The 23,749-nt window shown below is 35.8% G+C and overlaps 2 protein-coding genes across 2 annotated transcripts; both read left to right on the top strand.

Annotated features, from left to right (window-relative positions):
* Window positions 1-5,841: 5,841 nt before the first annotated feature.
* LOC122052950 (phosphopantothenate--cysteine ligase 2-like) lies at window positions 5,842-15,522 on the top strand. The gene is made up of 10 exons (XM_042614723.1): window positions 5,842-6,191; window positions 7,566-7,769; window positions 7,869-7,992; window positions 8,071-8,115; window positions 8,501-8,586; window positions 11,712-11,764; window positions 11,891-11,950; window positions 12,401-12,502; window positions 14,674-14,793; window positions 15,090-15,522. The coding sequence occupies exons 2-10, from the start codon at window positions 7,631-7,633 to the stop codon at window positions 15,330-15,332; spliced, it is 972 nt and encodes a 323-aa protein (XP_042470657.1). The 5' UTR covers window positions 5,842-6,191; window positions 7,566-7,630; the 3' UTR covers window positions 15,333-15,522.
* Window positions 15,523-15,990: 468 nt separating this feature from the next.
* On the top strand, window positions 15,991-18,013 carry LOC122052949 (UBP1-associated protein 2B-like). The gene is made up of 2 exons (XM_042614722.1): window positions 15,991-17,529; window positions 17,659-18,013. The coding sequence occupies exon 1, from the start codon at window positions 16,108-16,110 to the stop codon at window positions 17,527-17,529; it is 1,422 nt and encodes a 473-aa protein (XP_042470656.1). The 5' UTR covers window positions 15,991-16,107; the 3' UTR covers window positions 17,659-18,013.
* Window positions 18,014-23,749: the final 5,736 nt, after the last annotated feature.

Below are 23,749 nucleotides of genomic sequence, written 5' to 3'. Positions count from 1 at the left end.
TGCAGGTTCATTGGAGATCCACATCACCAGTCGGAGACAGCAGAGAGCGCCACACCCCCAGCATCTGTCGACTCAGCGCTCGGACAGGATCAATAGTTATCTTCACAAATTGCCTTAAAAATAGGGAACTTGGCTAAGTTCGACGTATTAGCCTTTCACAATAAAAAAAAAAAAAAAAAAAAAAAAACTAAGGCTCATATCCTTAGACAACATTCTTGGTCATTCTACCATTTGAGGAAAATGTAGAAATTAGAGGTATCCTAAGATAAGAAGGGCATACTATTACATTTTTTAGCAAGATATTCAATGTAAGTCAGCAATGTTACTCTAATAAGTTTTACATTATTATCGAATCTTTAAGGCATTATATTCATAATGCTATTACCAGATAAATTCATATTGTACCTTGACCATAAGACACTTATGTACATCTAATTACGATTGAAGTCATAAACTAAACACTCTCATTGAGTCAAATTCCTCCCGAAGTATAATATTGTTAAATAATACCAGCCGAGAAAGTATAACAAACTTGTAAACAAATTGAGTTAAAATCGTAGCTATCCTATGTAGAATGGAAACCATGGTAATAAGAATTTATGCCTTAAGAATGAGATTTAGGATAGTTTTCTAAGACATCTAAGAGATGATTATCATAATTATCGATTTGTCAATTTTGTGACTAAATGTGATTACCTAGTTAAGAGCACACATCTATATATCTCCAAACATCACTAAGAGAACACCCAGAATTTGGGATGAATTCTTGGAATTGTCCCAAAATTTGGGACGAATCCAGGATTCATCCCAGATTTAAAAAAAAATAAAAAAAAACATTCAGAAGCCTCAAATATGGACCTAGAGATGTCGGAATTTCATGAAACAAGTTTCTATGGGTTCCTAATTTTCTCATGATCTTAAAAACATCTTCATCCATAATTTTAACCTAATATATTGAGTGTGATGATTTTTTTAACATGATTATGACCTAATTCATGTTAAAAAATCACCACACTCAATATAAGGTTAAAATTCTAGATTATGGTATTTTCATGATGAGGAGAAAATTAGGAACTCATAGAAACTTGTTTCATAAAATTCCGACATCTCTAGGTCCAAATTTTAGGCTTCCGAATGTTTTTTCTATTTTTCTATTTTTTTAAAATCTGGGACGAATCTAAGATTCATCCTAGAATTTGGGACGAATTCCTGGATTCGTCCCAGATTTAAAAAAAAAAAGAAAAAAAAAAGAAAAATCATTCGGAAGCCCCAAATATAGACCTAGAGATCTCAGAATTTCATGAAATAAGTTTCTATGAGTTCCTAATTTTGTACTGATCATTAATATATCCTCATTCATAATTTTAACCTAATATATTTTGTGTGGTGATTTTTTAATCCGAATTTGACTTAATTCAGATTAAAAAATCATCACGCTCAAAATATTAGGTCAAAATTATAGTTAAGGACATTTTTACGATCAGGAGAATGATACGAATACATAGAAACTTTTATCATAAAAGTTTGATGTCTCTAGATCCATATTTAAAGCTTCCGATTATTTTTTCATTTTTTAAAAAATATTTTGAATCTGGGACGAGTCCTACATTCGTCCCAGAATTGGGGACGAATCCTAGATTCGTCCCAGAATTGGGGACGAATCCTGGATTCTTCCTAGAATTGGAGACGAATCCATGATTCGTTCCCAAAATGAGGGACGAATCCAGGATTCGTCCCTGAATTGGGACGAATCCAAGATTCGTCCCTGAATTGGGGATGAATCCATGGATTCGTCCCTTATAATTTTTCTTAATATTTTTTTAAAAATTTCAATCTAGGACGAATTCTGGATTTGTCTCAGATTTTGGGACGAATCCTAGATTCATTCCAGAATCTGGGACGAATCCAAAATTCATCCTAGAATCTGGGATAATTCTTTGACGAAAATAGTTTTCGTTGGAATTTGCGACTAAAATATTTTGTTGATTCGTCTCAGATTTTGGGACGAATCCTGGATTCATTCCAGAATCTGGGACGAATCCAGAATTCACCCAGAATCTGGGACGAATTTTGTGACAAAAATAGTTTTCATTGGAATTTGCGACTAAAATATTTTGTTGCAGATTGCGTTGCTAAAATTGGGTTGAAATTTATTTTTGTCCCCAAACTTGTTGTGATTTTGGGACGAAAAATATTTATCCCAAATTTTCGTCCCTAAATCATTATTTTTTTTGTTATGGTCGCTACCAATCTAATCTTGTCGGTCGTCGAGTTATCCCTTAGATATCGACGCAACCCCTTTAGGTAAACTCATCCCTAAGGATAAGAGTATTAAGGTCGAGGTGAAGGCTAGACCTTCTTTCCTTAAGACAATATTGTCTTGCCTAGGTGCTTACGATTTATTGGCAATCGTCTCCCAAGATATAACGACTGGCGTCTCTAAATAAGAGCACTCTAAATTTCGTGTACTGTCGAACTTTCGAAGCCTTAAAACTCTTAAGAGAGGAGAGAGAGAATAGAACTCAAGAGGAAAATTCACAACTTGAGAATTGAGTTAGAATTGAGTGGAAGGAATGAGATTTGTTTTATAGGGATGAAGGGTTACTCTCAAGAGGTGAAAAGTTTCTTCCAAGAGATGAAAGGACATGAGATGTATCTTTTCCCTTAAACCTTTTCACTTAAACCTCTTCATTAAACTTTTTCATTATAATTAATTTAATTGATTAATATGATTAATTATTTACTTAATCTATTATAAATATTAATTAATCAATTAATTAATATCATAATGATTAATCTTTTAATCAATCAATAAATTAATCAATAAAATTAATTATAATTTCGTACTCCTCAATAGTTCAACATACTTGAATTAGCGTTAATCCATGAATCCAACTCGTTTGCGAATCAAATTTCCGTCCAATCATACTGGAGCAACACTTTATTAAATATTAATTTCTCATTCATTCGAGAAATTGGTTTATGAGAGTCTACTCGTGAAATAGCCGTCTTATCCCTAATGATTACCAAATCAATTTTTCAACAAATAATAATTACAAATTAATTTTTATTTATGATATTTAATAGTATATATTACATTTGATTTTATTAATTATATAGTATAATTAGATTTTAAAAAAACTCAAAAACAAGAGGGCCCTTCCCGCACCAAAGATGATGCGGGAACACCAAAGATGGTGTTGCACTATTCCCGTACCATCTTTGGTGTGGGAGTTTAGTGTATGCGTTGAAACAATTTGATGTTATTCTTATACTATATTTGATGTATTGATGTATTGTTTGGAGTTGCTCTTAGTCGACAATATTGGTGCCAAATAAACATTTGTGACATTTGCGACTCTCACAAGTTGAGGTGTCTAAATTAATTTCAGATGTCATCATTTTCAGCATGAGAGGTCCATAATTGATAGCAAAAGATGAATATGTTTGTTTAAGCGCCCCTGTCAATCCGTCTCAGGGCCAACACGGAGGATATAAATCACGGACGGCTATTAGCCTTTGGAATAGTGACTAGCACATAAGGGAGATATTTATCTTGATTTTACCGAAATTCGAACCCCATACCTTATTGATGATAACACCTCATGTGCTAGCCACTAGACCCATCCGAGGAAACATGAGAGGTCCATAATGGATCATGGGTGGGTAGAGTATCTTTTTGACGTTATATATATAAATATATTAATATTTTAAAATTATTTTAAGTCAATCGAAGAAGTTTAATCAACAAATTTAATATTTTTTACGTGTTTAAATTTTATTTTAAATTTAAGTCATATTTTATATGAATGAATTTAGGAAAGTATTTGAAATAATTAGATTTTAATTTTTTTTCTTACCGATGGAAGGAAAATAAATAAGGAAAATATTTACTCTATTTACTTTATCAAAAAGTTAGGATGGAAAGGAAAGTTCGTCTTAGGTTTTGTTTACTTGTATGGGTAGATGAGAATGAAAAGAAATTAACTGAGGAAAGATATTCCTATAGCGGAGGAAAAAGAAAAGGAAAAGGAAAGATAGGAAATGAGAAAAAAAAATGATCTAAAGAAAATTGACCTCCTTGTGCGGTGTTGACTGGGGCGAGATGGCGCTTAGCGTGGTATTGTTCGGTAGGAAGCTCTATAGCTTCGTGCAGTGCCATTCAACGTGACGCTCGGCCTCCTCATGCGGTGCCAACCAGCACGAGCTCCGACATCCTCGCGTGGTGCTATCCGGCGTGAGGCCTGTGCTGCCGTGAGGTGCCGTCCAGCGTGACACACGGTACAGATCGATACGCCCCCCAATCGCTTCAGTTACATTTCTGTCCAATTGGGCCGATGAAAAACACCTCAAAAATTAATCCACGGATGAATTTAGTAAACCATCCGTCGAACAAATAAATAGTATGGAGGATAGTTAATCCTTCCTTCCTTACAAAATACACACTCGAAAATTCCTCGGGTTTTTTACATCCGTCCTTTTAAGTAAACAAAACATTAAAGAAAATTTCAGCTCCTACGTATTCGAGCGGAAAGCCTGGGAAGGAAATAAAAAAAGAGTATAATTACATAATCATCCTTCTATCATAATAAAATTACCATCATAATCTCTTATCTCTTTTTTTTTCTCCTCTTTTCCTCATTAGATCATCCATATCAATTTCTCTATCCAAAATACATAATTTAAGGTAAAAAAATTATTTTATTAAATTTGGATATCCACTTTTTATTACATAATATATCAACTTCTCTATTTCTTCTCTCTCCTATATAATATTTAGGGAATGAAATTCATCCCCTAAATTTAGAGAAGTACTATTCATAAATATATAATTTAGGAATCGATAGGGTAACTGATGCAAAGATTTTTTAGCTACTTTATCCAAAATTTAAAGTAAAATCTTTAAATAAGATATCTGATGTGCATACTGGGTCAGATTCGTGTCGGATTCTATATCTTCCATTCCCATACCCATCGGGTATAGGATCTCCGATCGGTATACCTATATCCATTAAATGATCGAATATCTTCTATAATTATAATTTTTCTTCTTTCTATCCAACTATTATCATTCAATAAAAATATCTTAAAATTAATAACCCCTCTCTCTCTCTATATATATATATTTATAAAATTAAAAAAATAGATTAAACATATATATAGTCTCCTCTTAATATCAAAAAAATAAAAGTAAGTTGATTTTGGAAAAAGAAAATTCTTTAATATATGTATATATATTATTTAATCGGATATTCAGATCGGGTATCGTATATTGATAGTTCCTCCATACCCTCTTTTATTCGGGTCGGATGTCGGATCCTCCATCAGGTTCAGATGAAATTACCATCCCTACTCCTCATTCTCCATCCACGTTGCATAGCCGGACCATCAGCGCAGCCGCGCCTCCTCTTTCTTCGTCAACGCTGCACAGCCGTCCCTCCAGCCCAACACAATCGCGCCTTCAGCATTCTCCAGTCCTCCAAGTTGCACAGCCGCCCCTTCATCCCTGCACAACCGCGCCTTCAGCATGGCACAACCGCGCCTGCACTCTGGACAGCCGCGCCTAAGCAGCCGCCTCAGCCATCGACCTCCTCAGCATCTTTCGACAGCCTGGTCATCATTCCTTGGAACAGGGTATTCTTCCTTTATTTTAGATAAACAATTTAATGAATTGATCTTGAACTCCTTCCTCAATTAAGGTAAATAAGTATATTAGGGAAAGGATTTCTTTCTTTTACTCTGAGGTTTCTTTTCTACTTAGATTATTTTCCTTATCCCCACCTCTAAATATTTATCAGAGAACGTTCGGTGCGGTTCAAGTAAAAAAAAAATGAGTTCAACAATTTAATTTGGGTTTATGGTGAGCAGAGGGACATTTTAGAGAATTATAACAATTAGGTATACCAAAGTAGTTAAGTAAATCAAACGTGTGGCGTTTTTTTATTTTGTAAGTATAAAAGAATAAACAGAAAACAAAAAGAAAAAGAGCACACAAAATCGACGCCTCCTCTCGTCCCGTTATCAGCAACGGTTGCCGATCGAACCTTGATTTGGGGTACTCACCAACGAGCGGCGGCGGCGGCGGCAAATGAATTAGCCAGGGAGCCAGACTACAGCGATCCGCTCAATCCCTTTCCTCCTGTAGCCCTAAACGGAGAGCAAGCAATGTCGTAGCAGAGGAATTTCATTAGGTATCATCAGCCCACCCTCTTTTTTATTTTCTGATTTCAGTTTTACTGCCTATCTTCGGGGTTTCACTTAATCTCTTGTGAAAGAAGAATCTGTGTGATTAATTTCACGGTCACAAGAGTTCTTGCTTTGTGGGTTAGTGTTATCTGCTTTCTTATATAACATCCGCTGAAATTCCTTTCCATCCGCTGAAATTCCTTCGGTTAGTGTTATATGCTTTCTTATATTTAGAGGAGGCCAAAATATTGTGGGGTTAATTTAATGAGCGTGTTGATTAGTGGAGAATTATTAGAAAATAAAGATAGATAAATCACAGGGAATATTTTACCAGATCTAGGTCACACAGTGAGAATTGTTAATCTGGTACTCATGCTAACAAAGCAACAATTCTATTATAATATAACTAGATGTTGTTGGCTTGTTGCTTATTTTTTTCTGCTTAGGTTAGCTTTTCAACATTTAAAATTTCAAGCAGTTTTAATTTTTGACCAGAACAAAATGATACGATACTATATCATCTATTTCGCTATGGTTTTTGATACTTATCTAATTATATTATTAGTAATAATAATCAACTTTTACTTTAATTAATTATCTATCTAATTATTGATTGTTAATGTATATGCATTCTTACATTTAGATTTTAAATTTTATAATTTAATTTATTTAATTGTATGGATATAAAAAATTTTAAAAGTAAAAAAATAGAATTGAATTCAAATTTGAAAATTTGAATCCAAATTTTTAAATAAAATAAAATAAAATTTTAATTTTAATTTTTCATCTTTCAATTTGAATTTGAGATAACTGTTTAATTTTCCATTAGATGATCAATTTACTGCAAACTATTACAGTTACTATCGTATAATTTTGTTAATTTGAGTGAAATAAATTTTTAAAAATTTATGTTATAGTTTAATCAAATAAATTTTGCTTGGTTGAACCTTAATTTTCTTATTACTTGCTCTTACTATTTTTTACTATCATAAAAGTTAGAAGGCTTAAAAAAAAATCTTTATTGAGATTAGATACTAACTTTCATTCAATTATTTTTAAAAATTTTTTATGTTATTTAAAATTTTGTAGATATTCATTAAACTAAATTGAACTATAATTTTAAATTTTAATGTTCTGTTTAGGTATGGTGATTAAGATGAAGTGAATTTAAATTGAGCTTGTTTTAATTATAATCTAATTTAATCATATATAATTAGATTAGTTATATATTTTAAAAAGTAAAAAATTATCTAATTAGGATTAAAATTGATGGTATTTAATTAAGTTATTTAATTTTCATTCTCTCTCTTATTCCCATTTTTTCCCCCCTAATGACTTCTTTTTTTTCTGATTTCGTTTTTTCCCAATCTTTCCCGCAGCCCGATTTCTCCCTACTCGCTGACTGTCGCAGGAGTCCAATAAAATCATAGTCCTGCCACGATTGATGGATTCCATTAAAGGAGTGAAAGAACCTGTAGAATCAGATGTGGAGTCCTTCTTCAGCAAGGCTCCACCTCTCAAAGACTGTGATAAGCTCTTCGAAAAATTAAAGGGATTCATCGACAGGGTTGTTAGATCATCAGGTGACTACTTATAATGACTGATTATACTATTTGGTTCAGGTGTGAATCTGAAGTTTCTCAGTAGTTTTCTTCTTTTTCTGTGTCACATTGATGGTTTAGAGAATGGGAAGCCTGTTAGGGTTGTTTGTGTGACTTCTGGGGGTACGACTGTCCCTCTAGAGCAGCGATGTGTACGCTACATAGATAATTTCAGTTCAGGCAACAGGGGAGCTGCATCGACTGAGTATTTTTTTTCCCTACCAAATTGTGTATAATTTTTAGCTTTCAATTGGAGATGAACATGTCATCTGATGTGTTGTAGGTACTTTGTGAAGGCTGGATATGCTGTTATCTTTCTCTATCGCTGGTAAAAGCTCCTTTTTGCTTCTTGTTTCCTCAGTAAAAGCTCCTTTTTCCTTCTTGTTTCCTCAGTAAAATATTCAATGCTCATCTATCTCTCTATGTGCGTATGTGCCTGTTTTGTCTCTTCTCATATTGTTAAATTTAAGTTGGTTGCATGTGTATTTTGTTTCCTCTTGTAGTTTCAAGTTCAATTTGGTCGATCAATTCTAGTTGGTAGATGGTGATATTAAGTTAAGTGCGTGTGTATTTTGTCTTATCTCATAGTGTTTATATCAAGTTGGTTGACTAGTTCCAGTTGTTAGATGGTGATAGTTGTAGTTTAGACGGGCAACTTCTCTAGCCTACACGAAAACCAAAATCATAGTCACATTAATAATTTCTGGTTTCAGGGGCAGTTGTCAACCATACTGCAGATATCTTCCACAGGATTCGTTTCTTGATTTTTTTGAAATTGCAGAAGATTCAACCATTAAAGGTATGTGTTTCTGTAGTATGATAATATTGCTGAGTTACTAGTTTAGGTGACCCTTTACTGCAATTTACAATTAGTTTGTTTCTTCTTTTGCAGAACTTATGAGAACACTTGTTAATTAGATTATAATCTGCAATATAATGAATTATGGTTTTGAATACGGACAATTGAGGTAGGCCTGAAATGAACCTAGTCTATGGCACTTGAAATTTATAAATTTCTGCTTTCTTAAGATCTCATAAAGGTGGTTTAAACTTTAAAATAAGTCAGACTTGACCTGATAGCTAACTTATCTGGATCATAAACTGTGATTAACATTAAATAGAAATCTGAAATGTGATAGCTAACTTTTTATTATGAGAAAATTCCATAATCTGCAAGAGCCACATTAGATGAAGATAGGAACATATTATTAGCTTATAGAAGTAATGATTACCCAGATTGCTAATTATACTATGTACTAGGTGTATTTTTTCTTATAAAATGGTGCCTAAGTGCCCAAGAGAGCAAGGTGTTGCCTAAGCACCTCAATTATGTTCAGTAGTCTTCTCCTGAAGTGCGCACTTCAGTTGAGGTATTTTCTGGGGCAAGCATCCATTCAGCTACCATATCTACATTTATATACTGGCGTCAAAAAGAAATCTAAATTTAACTATTACCACTATGAAAGACTAAATTTTAGTGATATCATATTATTATTTTGTATAGTATAATTGCTATATACATACACATACACATAATATATACATGATATTATGCATTATTTTATTCCATAAAAGATATTGGTCCAAACACTCTTCTTACAGATACTTTAAGGGGGCGTTTGGTTCTTTCCTAGGAATATGAATCGGAATGAGAATCATTGTATTGTGGAATGAGAATGGATATGAGCATGGATATCACTCTTAAAAGTAATGTTTGGTTAGTTGCATATTTTCTATCGGAATAAATCAAAATTTCCTTTTTTATCCTTAAAAGAAAATAAGAGAAAAAATTAGATGTGAGAGAAAGATGAATGTGAGAGAAAAATATGATGAAAGAGAATGATGAGAGAGAAAGTCTCATGAGAGAGAAAGTGTGATGAGAAAGAATGAAGAGAGAGAAAGTGTGTTGAGAGAAAATAAGAAAAGAGAGTGTGATAGGAGAGAGCATGATGAGAGAAGATGAGAGAGAAAATATGATGTGAGAGAAAGTATGATGGGAGAGGATGAAGAGAGAAAATGTAATGAGAAAAATGAGGAGAGAGTGTGTGATAAGAGAGAAAGTATGGTGAGAGAGAAAGTATGATGAGAGAGAAAGTGTGATGAGAAAAAAGAGAACAGTGAGTGTGATGGGAGAGATTGAAGAGAGAGAAAGTATGATGAGAGAGAAAATGTGTTGAGGAAAAAAAAATGAGGGAGTGTGACAAGAGAGATTGAGGAGAGAAAGTATGATGAGAGAAAAAGAAGGAAGAGAGTGCGATGGAAGAGATTGAGGAGAGAGAAAGTATGATGAGAGAGAAAGTGTGATAAGAAAAAAAGAGGAAAGAGAGTGTGATAGGAGAGATTAAGGAGAGAGAAAGTGTGTGATAAAATGATGAGAGAGAACAAGGAGAGAGAAGTGATATGAAAGAAAAAATAAATAAATATATTTTGATATTTGATATTAAGGGAGAAAATTTTAGTTTTAGGTCAAGGGTATTTTTGGAATAAGGGAATATTTTGATTGATGAAAATAGGGTAATGGCTCATTGAAGGGGAGGTACATGGGAATGAGTTATTACCCAATTTCAAGGATTCATTCCCTTATTTGCATTTCTATTCCTATAATCCAAACATTAACAATAACAATCAATGGTTCCCATTCCCCACTCCTATTCCCATTCCCCACTCCTATTCCCCTAAACCAAACGCCCCCTAAATGACAATGTAATCACATTTTCATGTTTCACCAACAAGTAAGTAATTTGTGTGATAATTCAAGGCAATTGAGAATTTAAATTGTCAAAGCAAGATGCAAAAAGAAATCTAAGTTCTTTTAGTTAGTAATATTTTATTTTATTTTTTATCTTAGAACTGTTAAATTATATAAAATATTATATTGTATTTAATATAATTCTTAATGTTTATTATACATAACATGATGCCTTATTTTATTTCACAAGGGATATTGGTCCAAATACTCTTCTTAAAGATATATCAAATGATTTTCTAAAATTACAACTTTTAGAGAAAATCAAAATGTTGTGTTTTATTTACCAGTAATTTGTATTGTAATTGTAGATGTTTGAGAATTTAATGGAACCTGTCGAATCAAATGGACAATTTCACATTTTGGTTTACATCTTGTGTTGAACCAAACATAATTTATCTTTTAATTTTTCTCGTGTTGATTTACTTGGGCAAGTGTCTAATACCTTACATAATACCAAACCATCATGCCCTTAATGGCCATGACTTTTATCATTGATATACATCTCAATCGATGATACTAATAGTGACTAATATTGGTCCAGACCCATGTTATCCCTAAGCACTTTCCTATTCCCAAGGGTAAGGCTATATATGGAAGTTTGGTCAATTGGCCTTGAAAAAAGTCAGTTTTGACAAAATTTGTAGAAGAGAAGAAGGGGGGCTAGGGTGGATTAGGTTGAAATGGAGGCATATAACAACTCTGGTCCAATCAATTCACTAAAACCAACACCTTACTTTGAAATAGTTCCTTCTTTTAATAACAGTAGGTCAATTTGTTTTATCTGTACAGAAAAATCCCTTTAAACCAAACAGTACTACTTTCTTTAATACTAACTTTGATATCAGAAGTATATCTTTCTGGCAATATATCACTGCAGTGAATGCATCACACAATAATGTCGTAAAGAGAAAGAGATCAATAAGCAAATACTGGAAGGGGAGCAACACTAGAAGAAGGAATGTGAATATGATGTACATGAAGAAGATGAAAGCATCCTGGTTCAGTCAGTCACCGATACTGACACTTCACTGAGATCCCATTCCTTCTTTTAGTTACGCTAGGTCAATTTGTTGTATGCTATTCACTGAACTGCAATCTGAGTTTATCAAAATATCCTTTCTTTGATGCCAACTTTAATATTGAAAGTATATCTTTCTGATGATATATCATTGCAGTGAGTGAATCACATGATGTTGTCGTAAAGAGATCAATAAGCGAATATAGAAAGGTATAAAGTTTAACCCTTTTAAGTGAATTATCCGTGATAATCTTTCATCAAATCCAGTTAGTGTAAAAATTATGGTTTTTTTATCTTTAGAGACAGTAGAAGCTAACGCAGGCTGTCTTGTCTCAGGCAGTAGAAGGAGGTATGCTGCTGAAACTTCCATTCACCACAATTTTTGAGTATCTTCAGGTTAGAGATGTCACATTGCTTTGTAGTTCCTGCAAAAGAAAGGGTTAGTTATCCAGTAAGATTGTTGCAACAGAAGAGTGTTATTTCGATGTTGTCTCCCCTATAATTGACTTTCAGTGACAAGATGCTGGCTTTGAGCAGATTTGCAAACTTTGTAGATTAATGGTGTATCTATCAATGATAGAGATGTGTTGTCAACTAGTGAGCTTGTAGTCTTATTCAATGACACCAAAAATGTAGATTTCTTATAATCATCTCATTGTTTCTTCAATCTAGTGCTAACGGAAAAGTAGTTCACAAAATTTTACCCCTTGTCTGTCTTTTTTGTTTTTTTCATTAACGGATCCGTAGACTCACCCATATGTAGATACTAGTGAATAATCTCTTTCCAGATCCTATTATTGCTAATTTATTATAGGAATACATGAAACAATTGTTTTTCGTCAACAGATTTTGCAGATGGTGGCTCTATCAATGGATTGTCTGAAGTCACTTGGGATGTTCTATCTTGCTGCTGCTGTATCAGATTTTTACGTTCCTTGGGAAAATATGGTACAAGTATAGAATTCCCTTATATATTTGAACTTTTGAATGAATAATTAGTTGTGTTCTATGTTATTTGCTTAAGTTGAAATATAACCTGATTTATACTTGATTTTGTCGGGAAGCTGAGAAGACGGACCTGCCGGAACGACGTGTCTGGAATGTTGACCGTATCTCCATGACCCAGATGGTGAGTTGTCTTCTGGGTTGACCGAGTCGTCCGAAGTCTTCTGGTCAACAGTACCTGTATCCAATGACCGGGTTGCCCCGGTCTCTGGTACCCCGGTGCTCAAGGCAATCCCACAAATATTTGAGCAACCGAATAATAGTGGAATAGTGAAATAAATACAATATGAAGACGGTGACGTACCCTGGCCTCGGGGGGCGCCCTCAGATGGGTTGGTAAGCTGATTGCGGTGCTGATTGAGTCGTCGCGACCCTGAGAGTGGATGTATGTGAGCCAGCTGAGGAGCCGGACCTGAAAGCGACGACAGGGAGTCTAGTGCAGCAAGAATCCAAGAAGACGGCACGCAGGCCTGATATGATAGCGGCTCGTAGGGCGGCACACGACATGTAGGCCGGATAATACTAGTAACGTCCAAGCATAATAACGGTACGAATCGCGAAGCACAACGGCTCGATGGCCGGAACCACATCGGCTCGTCGGTCGAACACCCTCTTGGCTCGAAGGCCGGCGTAGACAAATAGTATAAAGGCTGCGGCGACTCGGAAGGCGACAGCGTCCACTAGAGATGCGGCTGTGGTTGTGGGAGGAGGCAACAACGGCTGCCGGCGGCCACTGTGGCAGCGGGAGAAGGCAGTAGCGGCTGCCAGCGCGAGGAGGCAGCTGGCCCATGGGCTATGACATGAATGGGATGCGGCAGGTGTCGGAGTCGGGTGGCTGTCGAAGGGTGAAATCGACGAGGCCGAGACGACTATGGGGAACATGAGGGCGTACAACAGGAACCAGCTTGGCCCGCAGATGAGGGGAAAGGGGAGGCCACTACGGTTGGTGGTCTCTGCCGGCGAGGGGAGAGGAGCGAGAGAGCAGAGGAGGCAGGGGCGGCGGAATAAAGGACCTCCGCGACGTCCTAGGCCATGGTCGCCTCTGCCGACGATAATAGAGGGAGAGAAGAGAAGAAGGGGCAGCCGGCGGCCGGCGTAGCCCCAGCGAGGAGCGTGGGAGGGAGAAGAAGATGACCTCTTGTTGGCGGCGGCGGCGGAAAAACCACGAGTCCAGCCCCCCCGGAAGATGAACAGTGATGCTCTTTAACACAAAACCTACTCACACCAAAAGACCAAAACACCCATCTTCTTTCCCTTAATTCCTCTTGGGCCCCTCAACATATCCGCATCAATACTAAGTCAAGTAGTAACTAATATTGCCGTTAAAATAGGACTGAATCTTGAATCTCCATTATCTCAAGTTGTTAGCTGCTTTGAATATTTTTATGTGAAATTAATTTCTTCTATCAAAAACATCCTATGCATGCACGAGGAGAAACCGCCTAGAGTAGTGAAAGGATATGCCTCTCTTGAGTTAGACACTATAGCTTTGAAGAATTGTTCTGTACTTGTTATTATATGATATCTTTGTCACTCTTTTTCTTTTATTTGGCCCAATAATTATTTACTCAACTCTATGAAGGAAAACTCCCAGAAACTGGTTGGTGAATTGTTGTGATCTTTCCTTTTTTTTTATGTTTCCTAGATTGGTTTTTAATAGCGAGAGTATGTTTCTTCCTGAGGTAGAAAACTAACAGGGTTACCTGCTTTTTTGACTAATTTGATAAACTTAGGCTTGCATCAACTTGAACCACAATTCTAGAGACAATCAGAAAGTGTGTAACTTAAAATGTAAATGGATGACATGATTGACCGGTTACCAAGTATATTAATTTTAAAACTCTTCAATTATTGTTTTTACTGTGTAAATTAACTTTTTAAAAAGTTCAATTACTCACAGGTCATGTAAAATTATTTTTTCATAATATCAAATTAGCTTTATCATATTTTATATAGTTTCATAGTTACACAAATTACACAACTCACTTGTGATACAAAAACATGACATGGTATGACAAATTGCCAGCCCTGACTCGACTGAACTAGTAAAATAGGCTTAGCATCATTTCTTGTAATCAATTTGATTTTTTTTCAACCTAATGTTGATTGCACAGGCAAAACATAAGATCCAGTCTGCAGAAGGTCCCCTTGACATGCGACTGACTCAGGTCCCTAAAATGCTTTCTGTTATGAGGAAGGACTGGGCGCCAGCAGCATTTTGCATCTCGTTCAAGGTTAGAACTTTTGTTCACGCTTTGATCACATAATATTTGCAATTATGGTAGGGAAAATAACACGGTTAAGTTTGATTAACATAAATGAGAAGTAAGCTAGCCAGGACTAGAGGACTTTCTGCCAAAAGCTGAAGTTGAAATCTACAAAACAATATTATTGGGAGGGATTTAACCATAGTGTTTTTTTTAAAAAGAAAATGAGGAAGTTATATTGGATGTTTTGAGAGAAAGATTCACATTTATTGTATTTGTTTTAATGTTTGCCATCATCAATTGTCTTTATTTCTGTATAACAGTTGGAAACAGATCCTGATATCTTGCTTCAGAAAGCTGACACGGCGATGAGGAAGTATGGTATGCATGTGGTTGTGGCAAATGAATTGGCAACTTATAAGTCGGAAGTCACTGTTGTCACAAGATGTGGAAAAACGAAAGTTTGCAGTCGAGCAAAGGATCACGACTTGGAGATGGAACTCGTTGACATTCTTGTGGAGCAGCATTCTGACTACATCAAGAAGTTTGAGTCAGGTATCAAGTGACTAAGGCTTGAGTGGGATAATAAGGATAAGTGTCAAAGGTTTTGACGTGTGATCGTTCATATTTTTGTGGTTATTTCTAGTGTACTGGAAGAGCAGCATGCTTGTTTTTCCAGGTGCCTTGTGAGGAATATCTTCCAGGGGCAAGATTTTATAGTTCTGGTTTACGCAATCAGGCCTGAGATCCTATCTATATTGTTTACAAATAATTTTCTTCTGCACACTACGAAATTGTCTTCTGGGAATAAACACAAACAAATCAATAAGCTAACAAAAGAGAACCCCACCATGTGATGTTCGCCAACGTCTACTGCTGATCGCTTTTGAGGGATGGGATTGGATTCACAATCCTGGATTTTTTTTTTTTGGCGGGGTGTCTGAAACTGAATTTACCCATTTTTTTAAAAAAATAATTTTTAATTATTTTTTTTAAAAAAATTGAATCTGAAACTGAATTTACCGATTTTTTTTTAAAAAATAATTTTTAATTATTTTTTAAAATAAATTTTTGAATAAATCAAATTGAATTTTAAAATTTGATGAACGTATTAAATTAGAGGACCTCTTAAAAAGAGAAGATATGTGTTTTGATAAAAAAAAAACAAATAAATAAATAGATTGCGTTGCAGTTAGTTGGAAAAGTTCATATGTGCCTCTTTTAAACAAGAGAGGCCCCAAATCTGAGGCAGACCACAGGCCCGCAGATTGAGGAAGGTGAGTTTCGACTGGAATCGTAAAACCCTACCCTGCCCTACCGGCGCAACTCCATCCACCCCCCATGGCTTCCACGGCGACCAAGAAGAGGAAGGTGGACCAAGAGGACGAGCTCCTCCTGCCTCCCGATGCCCACCACCAGGCCGTTGTATACACACCCGCCCCTCCCTCCGACGACGAGGACAGCAGCGACGAGGAAGATGATGTCATGAATCTCCTCGAACCGCTCTCCAGGGAACAGCTTATCGGCCTGCTCCGCTCCGCCGCTGCCTCCGACCCAGCCACCCTCTCCGAGATCCGCCGCGTCGCCGACATCGACCCCGCCCACCGCAAGCTCTTCGTCCACGGCCTCGGCTGGGAAACCACTGGGGAGGGACTCCGCGCCGCCTTCGCCAGCTATGGAGACATTGATGACTGCCGCGTTATCTTCGACAAGGGCAACGGCCGATCCAAGGGGTATGGCTTCGTTCTCTTCCGCCACCGCAGCTCTGCTCGCCGTGCCCTCCGCCGCAGCCAAAAGCTCATCGACAATCGCATGACCTCCTGTCAGCTCGCATCCTCTGGCCCTGGCCCCTCCGCTCATCACGGTCATCAAAACAACGTGGTCGTGCAGCAACCTAAAAACCCTAATCCTGGCCTTGGTGCTGGCCATCAGGATAACTTATCTAGGAAAATCTACGTAGGGAACGTTCACCCAGATATAGACGGTGGTCGCCTCCTCAGTTTCTTCTCCCAGTACGGTGAGATTGAGGAGGGCCCGATTGGTTTTGATCGACACACTGGGAAGTCCAAAGGGTATGCTCTCTTTGTCTACAAGACGGCAGAGGGTGCCATAAGGGCCCTCGAGGAGCCAAGAAAAGATTTTGAGGGCCACCCGCTTCATTGCCAACAGGCCACTGATAGCAAGAATAAGGCGGCACCCAGCCAGAATACTGCTGCTCCGCCAAATGTGGCTTCCAGCACAGGAGTTCTCAATGGATCTGGTTATGCAAGCACCCCATCAGATATGGGGTTACAACAAGCTGCAATTTGGGGGCAAGGGCTTCTTGGCATGGCTGGTGCACAAGCCTTTGGCCAGGGGATTCAGCCTAATGCTGCAATGCTTGCGCTACTTGCAGCAGCTGGGCAAAATCCAGCATCTTTTGGAATCACACCTGCCATGCTTGCTTCCTTGAACCCTGCATTTGCAGCTGCATTTGGTGCGTCTGGTAACCAGCTATCTGTACCTTCTACAGCTGTTCCTCAGGTGACGCAGGTTCCAAACTATGGAATGGGAGGTACTTCATATCAAGGGCCTCCGGGATTTCAAGGATCTACAGGGTTTCAAGGAGCTACTGGTTTTCAAAATTCACCAAGTCTCCAAGGCCCATCAGGTTTTCATGGGATTCAACAAGTTGCTCAACAAGGTGGAAGTAGCAGTTCTTACCAGGGTGTTCCTATGTCCAGACCACCAACTGGACCAATGGGTGGATATGGTCCAATTTAGGTATATAAACATAACACTTGCAATGGACTAATAATGATTATATTCTTGGTCTAAAACACTGATTTTTCTCTTTTCGTTGATTCCTGTCCTATTTTGGCTTTTTGCTAATTGTTGTTTTCTGTCTTCTAGTTTCATTCTGAGATTGCGGATATTCATGTTCTTTAAAGATCGCATGGCTTTTCAATGTCTGTTGGCGCTGGATACCAAGAAAGTCTTCCAATGCAATGGTTGTTTGAAATATGGAACTACTTTTGATTTATCGCTGTTATGATGTATGGATTTTGGTGACTGCATTTTTTTTTTGTTTTGTTATATCTCCTTGGCTTTGACCATATGCCCTCGCTGATGGTATTTGGAATTTAACTTTTACTATTTGGCTTTGTCAATCTTCTAGATGTTCCATTTGGAGCTTGAAGAGAAACTTATAATTTCTCAGAGATGTGATGGATGTAGATATGCTATCTTTGCTGATTTGTTTTGATCATACTCTGAGATCTATTTTCTTGGTTGTCATGATTTTTGGACCTTAACATTCCTATCTTATAGATGGAACTCATTTTGAACCATATTAAATTTTGCTTGATTCTATTTTTGTGTTTAACTTAATTTGATTGATCTTTCCTCTTGATCTTCTATTTGTAGTTTTCTTTAGATGGCTATCTTGAATTTTGTGCTGATTTCTAGTGAAATTTACCTGTTGTTCCTTGCTGGTTTTTTACATTTCCAAAATCACTTGATGGTAAAAATGCAACATATTCACATTTGATCTTTGGCCATGTGCGCTGACTGGTCGCAGGTAAGAGTGTGGTTGGTGTTTGACATTCTAAGGTAGATCCCTTGCATCATCCATTATCTCGTCTTTTTCTTTTACTCTCTTCATTTTGATGCATCTTCTTGGCTTATTGTTTGTTTGCAGTTGGTTATCGCCCTTTTGGTAATGCCTTTTAGTTTTTGAGTCAACTTGCACAATAGAATTACAATTACATTGTGGACTATTAATTCTAAAAATGTATATTTTTATTATTCTTTGAATTTGGAGTTATATTATTTGTTCAATGGTTTCTTACTGCTGAATATTTTGCACAAAAGAGGTGCAAAATAAATGATATAGGTTCTATTTCCTTAAATATAATATGCTAAAGATCAATCTAGATACACTACTTATTTGTACTCCATTTTAGGTTTTGATGAACAGTGCAAGAAGTCATAACTCCTGTCAAATTATGCAACAATATTGCATAACCTTTCGTATTGCTGTATTACATGTTGAACTGATCCTCAACCATGACATCAAGAAAATTTATTAAGTTGGTTCTAGTGTTTTGCTAACTTGTATATGTTTTTTCCAAATAGTTGAAAGTTTTCTAGATGAGCTTTTCAACTTTATGTATCATATGCCATGCTAGACCAGAACATGGTTGGTTCGATTATTTCATCTTCTAAATGTGCACTGGAATTAGGGGAAGAATAAATGGGTTTAACTGCCCTTTTACTAATTTTATGCAGCAACTTTCTGTTTTTTTGTTTCTGTTTCCTCTCTTTTATTATATTTCACAGGCTGTGTTGCCGAATCCACCTAGGTTGTCAACCTACAGCCTTTCTCTACCTTGGCTCTTGGGTATTTTTGCCCTTTGGATTTGGTAGCAAAAAAACACTATACTAAAAACAACATATAATTTTTAGTAATGGATAGAAAAATACTGCAGCAAAGTTATAAGAATTTTTTGCAAGTTGTGTATTATGATTAAGTGGACCATGGACTCTGGCAGTCATCTTCATTTTATTCTATTGTAAATCTATTAGCTAGATGAGATAATAAACTATGTTTGTTTGGATGAGTCAATTGAATGTCAGAGCACCTTAAGGTGGTGGGGGGAGTGGCCGTTAGTTATGCTGGAAAATTTTCAGTAGGGGGAGATGTTGTGCCTTCATATTAATCCTATGAACTCTCTAAGTGGATTAAAAAGAAGTAAATGCTAACCTCAGGATTGATCTCTCATTCAAAGTAGAAGCTCAAGGGAAGGCCCAACACAACCCAAGATGTACTTAGGTGTGAGGTCCCTGTATATTAGCATGCCTAAGAAGGCTGTTTGGTATTTATCGTAGCAGGGTGGGAATACTATTATTACAGTTTCATACCTAACTGTTTGATGTTAAAGCAGGATTTTTCTTTATTGGTACGGGTAAACTGTCAAGATTTCCAATGTTACTACTATATTGGAAATTGTTGGATCAGTGTTCTTCTTGCAATTTGGAAACCGAGTTACCCATCTTCTAATGAACTTAAGATAGTAAATATGTGACAACTATTGACATATATTTGTGTATCTAGCTTTGTTTGAACTGTTACTAGTCAGATTAGACTAGTACCTAGATTCATAGTACTTTTTTGGTTGAGTATTAGTTACACCCGTGAAGAGGGACTAACGGTGACAAATACTACTGATTATTAAGGTTCATAGCAGGCAAGATGTGTCAAAAGTAGACATAAGCACAAAAGCGCCTTTATTCAACAAAATTTGATGGGGGTTTCAGGCGTTTGTGATGCATACAAAATTGAGATTCAAATTCTGAAGGAATTGATTGATGGCATTGATCATTTTATCAATCTTGTTTCTGGTAGAGTTATTTATATTGGTTTCTCTTTCATGCCTTGTCCATCATGATAATATCAACTCTTTACTAGCTACTGATTTAGAAACTACCACTGACTACTATTGTGGAATGGGTAAAGTATGTAATTCGTGTTTTGTGGAATGGGTAAAGTATGTTATTCGTGTTTTTTTTTTCCAAATAATTCCATGATAAACTGGCTTCTAATATCAGTCTCTTTGTTTGCTTTTGTTTCTCAAGTTCAATCTCCTGACAATCTGTTTAACTATTGCTGTGAGGCTTAGTGTTTGTTGTCTCTACATTGGATTAGCATCTGTTTCCTCTGAACGATTTCTGGAGACAGCTGGAAGGGTTTGCTATTGAGATCCCTCTAGGCGGTAATGATCTTACTAGGCATTCCCTTCAGCGGTGAAAAGAGCATAAAATAGTGAATGTATTTATAGACGTATCCTGCTTGTTTTTGTTACCTGAATTTATATCAGCAATAAGGATAGAACAGATCTGATGATAAAGCTCAAATATGTAGATACGGTGTTGTGCTAGAGGAATTTTAGTTTATTAGAGATAGGCAGATTATTGGGCCGCGACCTGTTTACTTGGAAGGAAAATCGAATAGATACATAATAAAGGATAAATTTTAAATTTTATATCCTTCTTACTGTGTACCGGACATCCTTAGAGATGATGGAATGGATGGGAAATCTTTCTCATTCAGTATTTTGGTTTCATCTAAATAGGGTGAAAATGAACTCTCTGGCTCACCATGAAATGCTCACTTGAGACTCATGTGAAATAGTAACCTCCTGCAGCAAAGGCTAATTGAGTTGAGCTGGCTTAATGTGTCATTCATCTCTTTGTGTTTTTTCAATAACCTATTTATTTGTTTATTCACCCATGATATTTGAAACAGTTTGTGTCAGCCTTAACATACGGTTTTCCTCTGTCTATCCTGAGGCGTGACACCTCGTCTCATTTCAAGGCTTTCCACTTGTTTTAATCATTTGGGTTTGAAGACGGCCATATGCTTCAAAAGAACTACAGCCAAACATACTCCTTTGCGGCCAACCCTGCACATGAAGGCATGTGCAGCGAGGCAAATATTGCAGCCACAGCAAACAAACGTGTCCAGCCGTTGGTGTTTCCACGTCATGTAAAGTATTCTATGCATGCCGACAGAGTTTGATAGTTTTGTGAAACCGGCTGGCGTTGGATTACCAGCCATCCACGTGTTAGTTAGCTGGCAGGTCGCTATATGTATCAACCACTTACTATGGTCCGTTTATTTAGTAATATTATTACAGACAGTTAAATCTTTAGGAATTTGTCTGCTTGTTTGGTACTTAAAAGTTATCTAACATAAATTCCACGTGCAGTTGTTTAGCTTGGACCTTGATGCGAGCTCACTTACTCAATTTGTGTTAGTAAAAGAACCTGCAACAGAAGTTTATGACAAGAGAAGTGTTTCTAAAATGCTATTTCAATAGATGAATAACTCTTAATAAACTTTCTAGTATCGACCATACAAATTCATCTAACATGTTTATGCTTGCAATTCCATTTTTTTTTAAACATTCAACGCATTCTCTAATTCATAGAGTTTTCCCAATAAACCTAGGTTGAGCAGCAACCGTTGGTGGTTCGCTGACTGTTAGTGGGGGAAAATCACTAGCTCCAAAGCAGACATACACGCTGTACAAAAGTTCAATGTGGTCTCTTGAGAGTTCGGCAACACCAATCTCCACAGTGAGAGCTGGCCATCCAGCCATCCTTCGCCTGTGTATCTGTTTGCCATCTAGAAAAAGGTCAGAAGAATATCAGCAGGATGAACAAAAGTTTAGTTCAAATTAATTAAACTGTGAAAATATATTATTAGGGCGATAAACAAATCGAGCCCAGATTGGAGGTGTTTAAATTTATTTGATAAAGTAATCAAGTCAAATTGAGTTTAAAATAAATCAAGTTATTAAAATGATTGCATGATTTAGTTTATTTTTTATAAGTTTAAGCTTGATTTTAGTTTTGCTGGAATTTGATTTATTTAGATATTATCGAGCTCTTAATTTAACTTTGATTTGAGTTTGATTTATTTAGATGTTATTAATTTATTTTATTTAGTATATCGATAAATTTTTTATTAATAAATATGATTCATAAATATTATATTATTTATGAATATTAATGAATTAAATATTTATTTAAATTTATTTATTTAGTTTAATGAATTATTTATGTTTATTTATTTATTTAATATGGTCTTTATCATGTCAAATATCAAACTTTTTCATTACTACCCGAACGTAGCGGTTGCTGAGAGGTGCGAGTCACTCCGTAGAAACAAAACCTTTGCAAGTTTGCAACTAGTTGGGCAGTCCCAATCAGTGCCGCCACTCAGTGTATCACTAGAAATGTGAATATCATTAAACATATGTATATTGCATGTGATCAAGAGGTAGCATTATTGGCTTTATTTAAGTATAGGTGGGAATAAAAATGATCTGATGAGTGGTGGCAATTAAACTATGTTAGTTCGTTGTTACATATAAATCGTGCCAGCTAATTTGCTCGTAGGTGACAAATATATTGATTTTACACAGAGAAAGAGGTTAAGGCGCACTGATTACGATCAGTTTTCTTAAAAATAATACAAATGCACCAAAGGTTAATTACTGAAAAACCAACTGACCTCTTCTGGTCGCATAAGGTTGGAATATCAAATTATTTAGCTTTTTTCTTTTGATTGCCGGGGCCAAGCTGTAATGGTAGAATGTTTTTTAGTTTTTTAAATATTTAAGAATAAAATTTTAATTTTAATGAATTAATAGATAAATTTTTTAGCAGTTGATTTAAAAACGTTGAATTGATGTGTCATTTGAGTGCTCTCAGATTTAATTTGATAGTCGATAGAAAATTTTTATATGACCGGATCTACATCTTAAAATTAGTTGATGTAAATTGAATATATGATATCTATTAAAAAATCAAATTATTAAATAATAATCCAAGTTAAAATTTTATTTTGTTGACCTCTTTCCGATTCAAACTTAATTTCTCCTCTCCTGGTCTGCGACGAGAGTTACTTCTTTTGCCATTGGAGTATTTAAAGGTTATATTAAATTTCAATTTTCTTTTATAAAATATAATATTAAAATATTAACACTAATAATGGTGTAAATATGTATTTTAAGTTTACATTTGGATATCTCATAAATTTGTGACTTTTATAGCGTCATAATGGGTTAAATATTTTCCTTCCAAATAAATGAAAAAAAAATTGAGGAAAAGAAAAAGACGGAAATTGTATCATAATTTATTTCAAAAGTGTTAAAAAGGAAATATGGGTAAGAAACTAAATTAAGAATAATAAAAAAAAGATCATTTTCATATAATCTTTGGCCAAAGTTGCCCCGAGCGTGTAATAAACAAATGACATATTTAATGTAGTAGTTAGATATTAATTATCAGGGAAGTGTCGACTTAAGATTTATTTCATCATACACTTAATACATATATATTTATCTTTCTCTAGTGTATAGATATATATTTATATTTATCTTTCTTTATATCTATGAGGATGACAATAAAGAGATATACTATATAAAGATAAAGA

Source organism: Zingiber officinale, chromosome 3A (assembly GCF_018446385.1).
Source record: "Zingiber officinale cultivar Zhangliang chromosome 3A, Zo_v1.1, whole genome shotgun sequence".
NCBI classification, from domain to species: Eukaryota; Viridiplantae; Streptophyta; class Magnoliopsida; order Zingiberales; family Zingiberaceae; genus Zingiber; species Zingiber officinale.
This window is presented reverse-complemented; position numbering and strand designations above follow the sequence as displayed.

What these genes read in the sequence shown, in the direction of transcription:
- LOC122052950 (XM_042614723.1), top strand. Translation starts at nt 7,631, where the DNA reads ATGGATTCCATTAAAGGAGTGAAAGAACCTGTAGAATCAGATGTGGAG. An exon ending in GTTATCTTTCTCTATCGCTG is followed by an intron (nt 8,116 to 8,500) that starts GTAAAAGCTCCT and finishes TTCTGGTTTCAG; the next exon opens with GGGCAGTTGTCAACCATACT. An exon ending in ACGTTCCTTGGGAAAATATG is followed by an intron (nt 12,503 to 14,673) that starts GTACAAGTATAG and finishes TTGATTGCACAG; the next exon opens with GCAAAACATAAGATCCAGTC.
- LOC122052949 (XM_042614722.1), top strand. Translation starts at nt 16,108, where the DNA reads ATGGCTTCCACGGCGACCAAGAAGAGGAAGGTGGACCAAGAGGACGAG.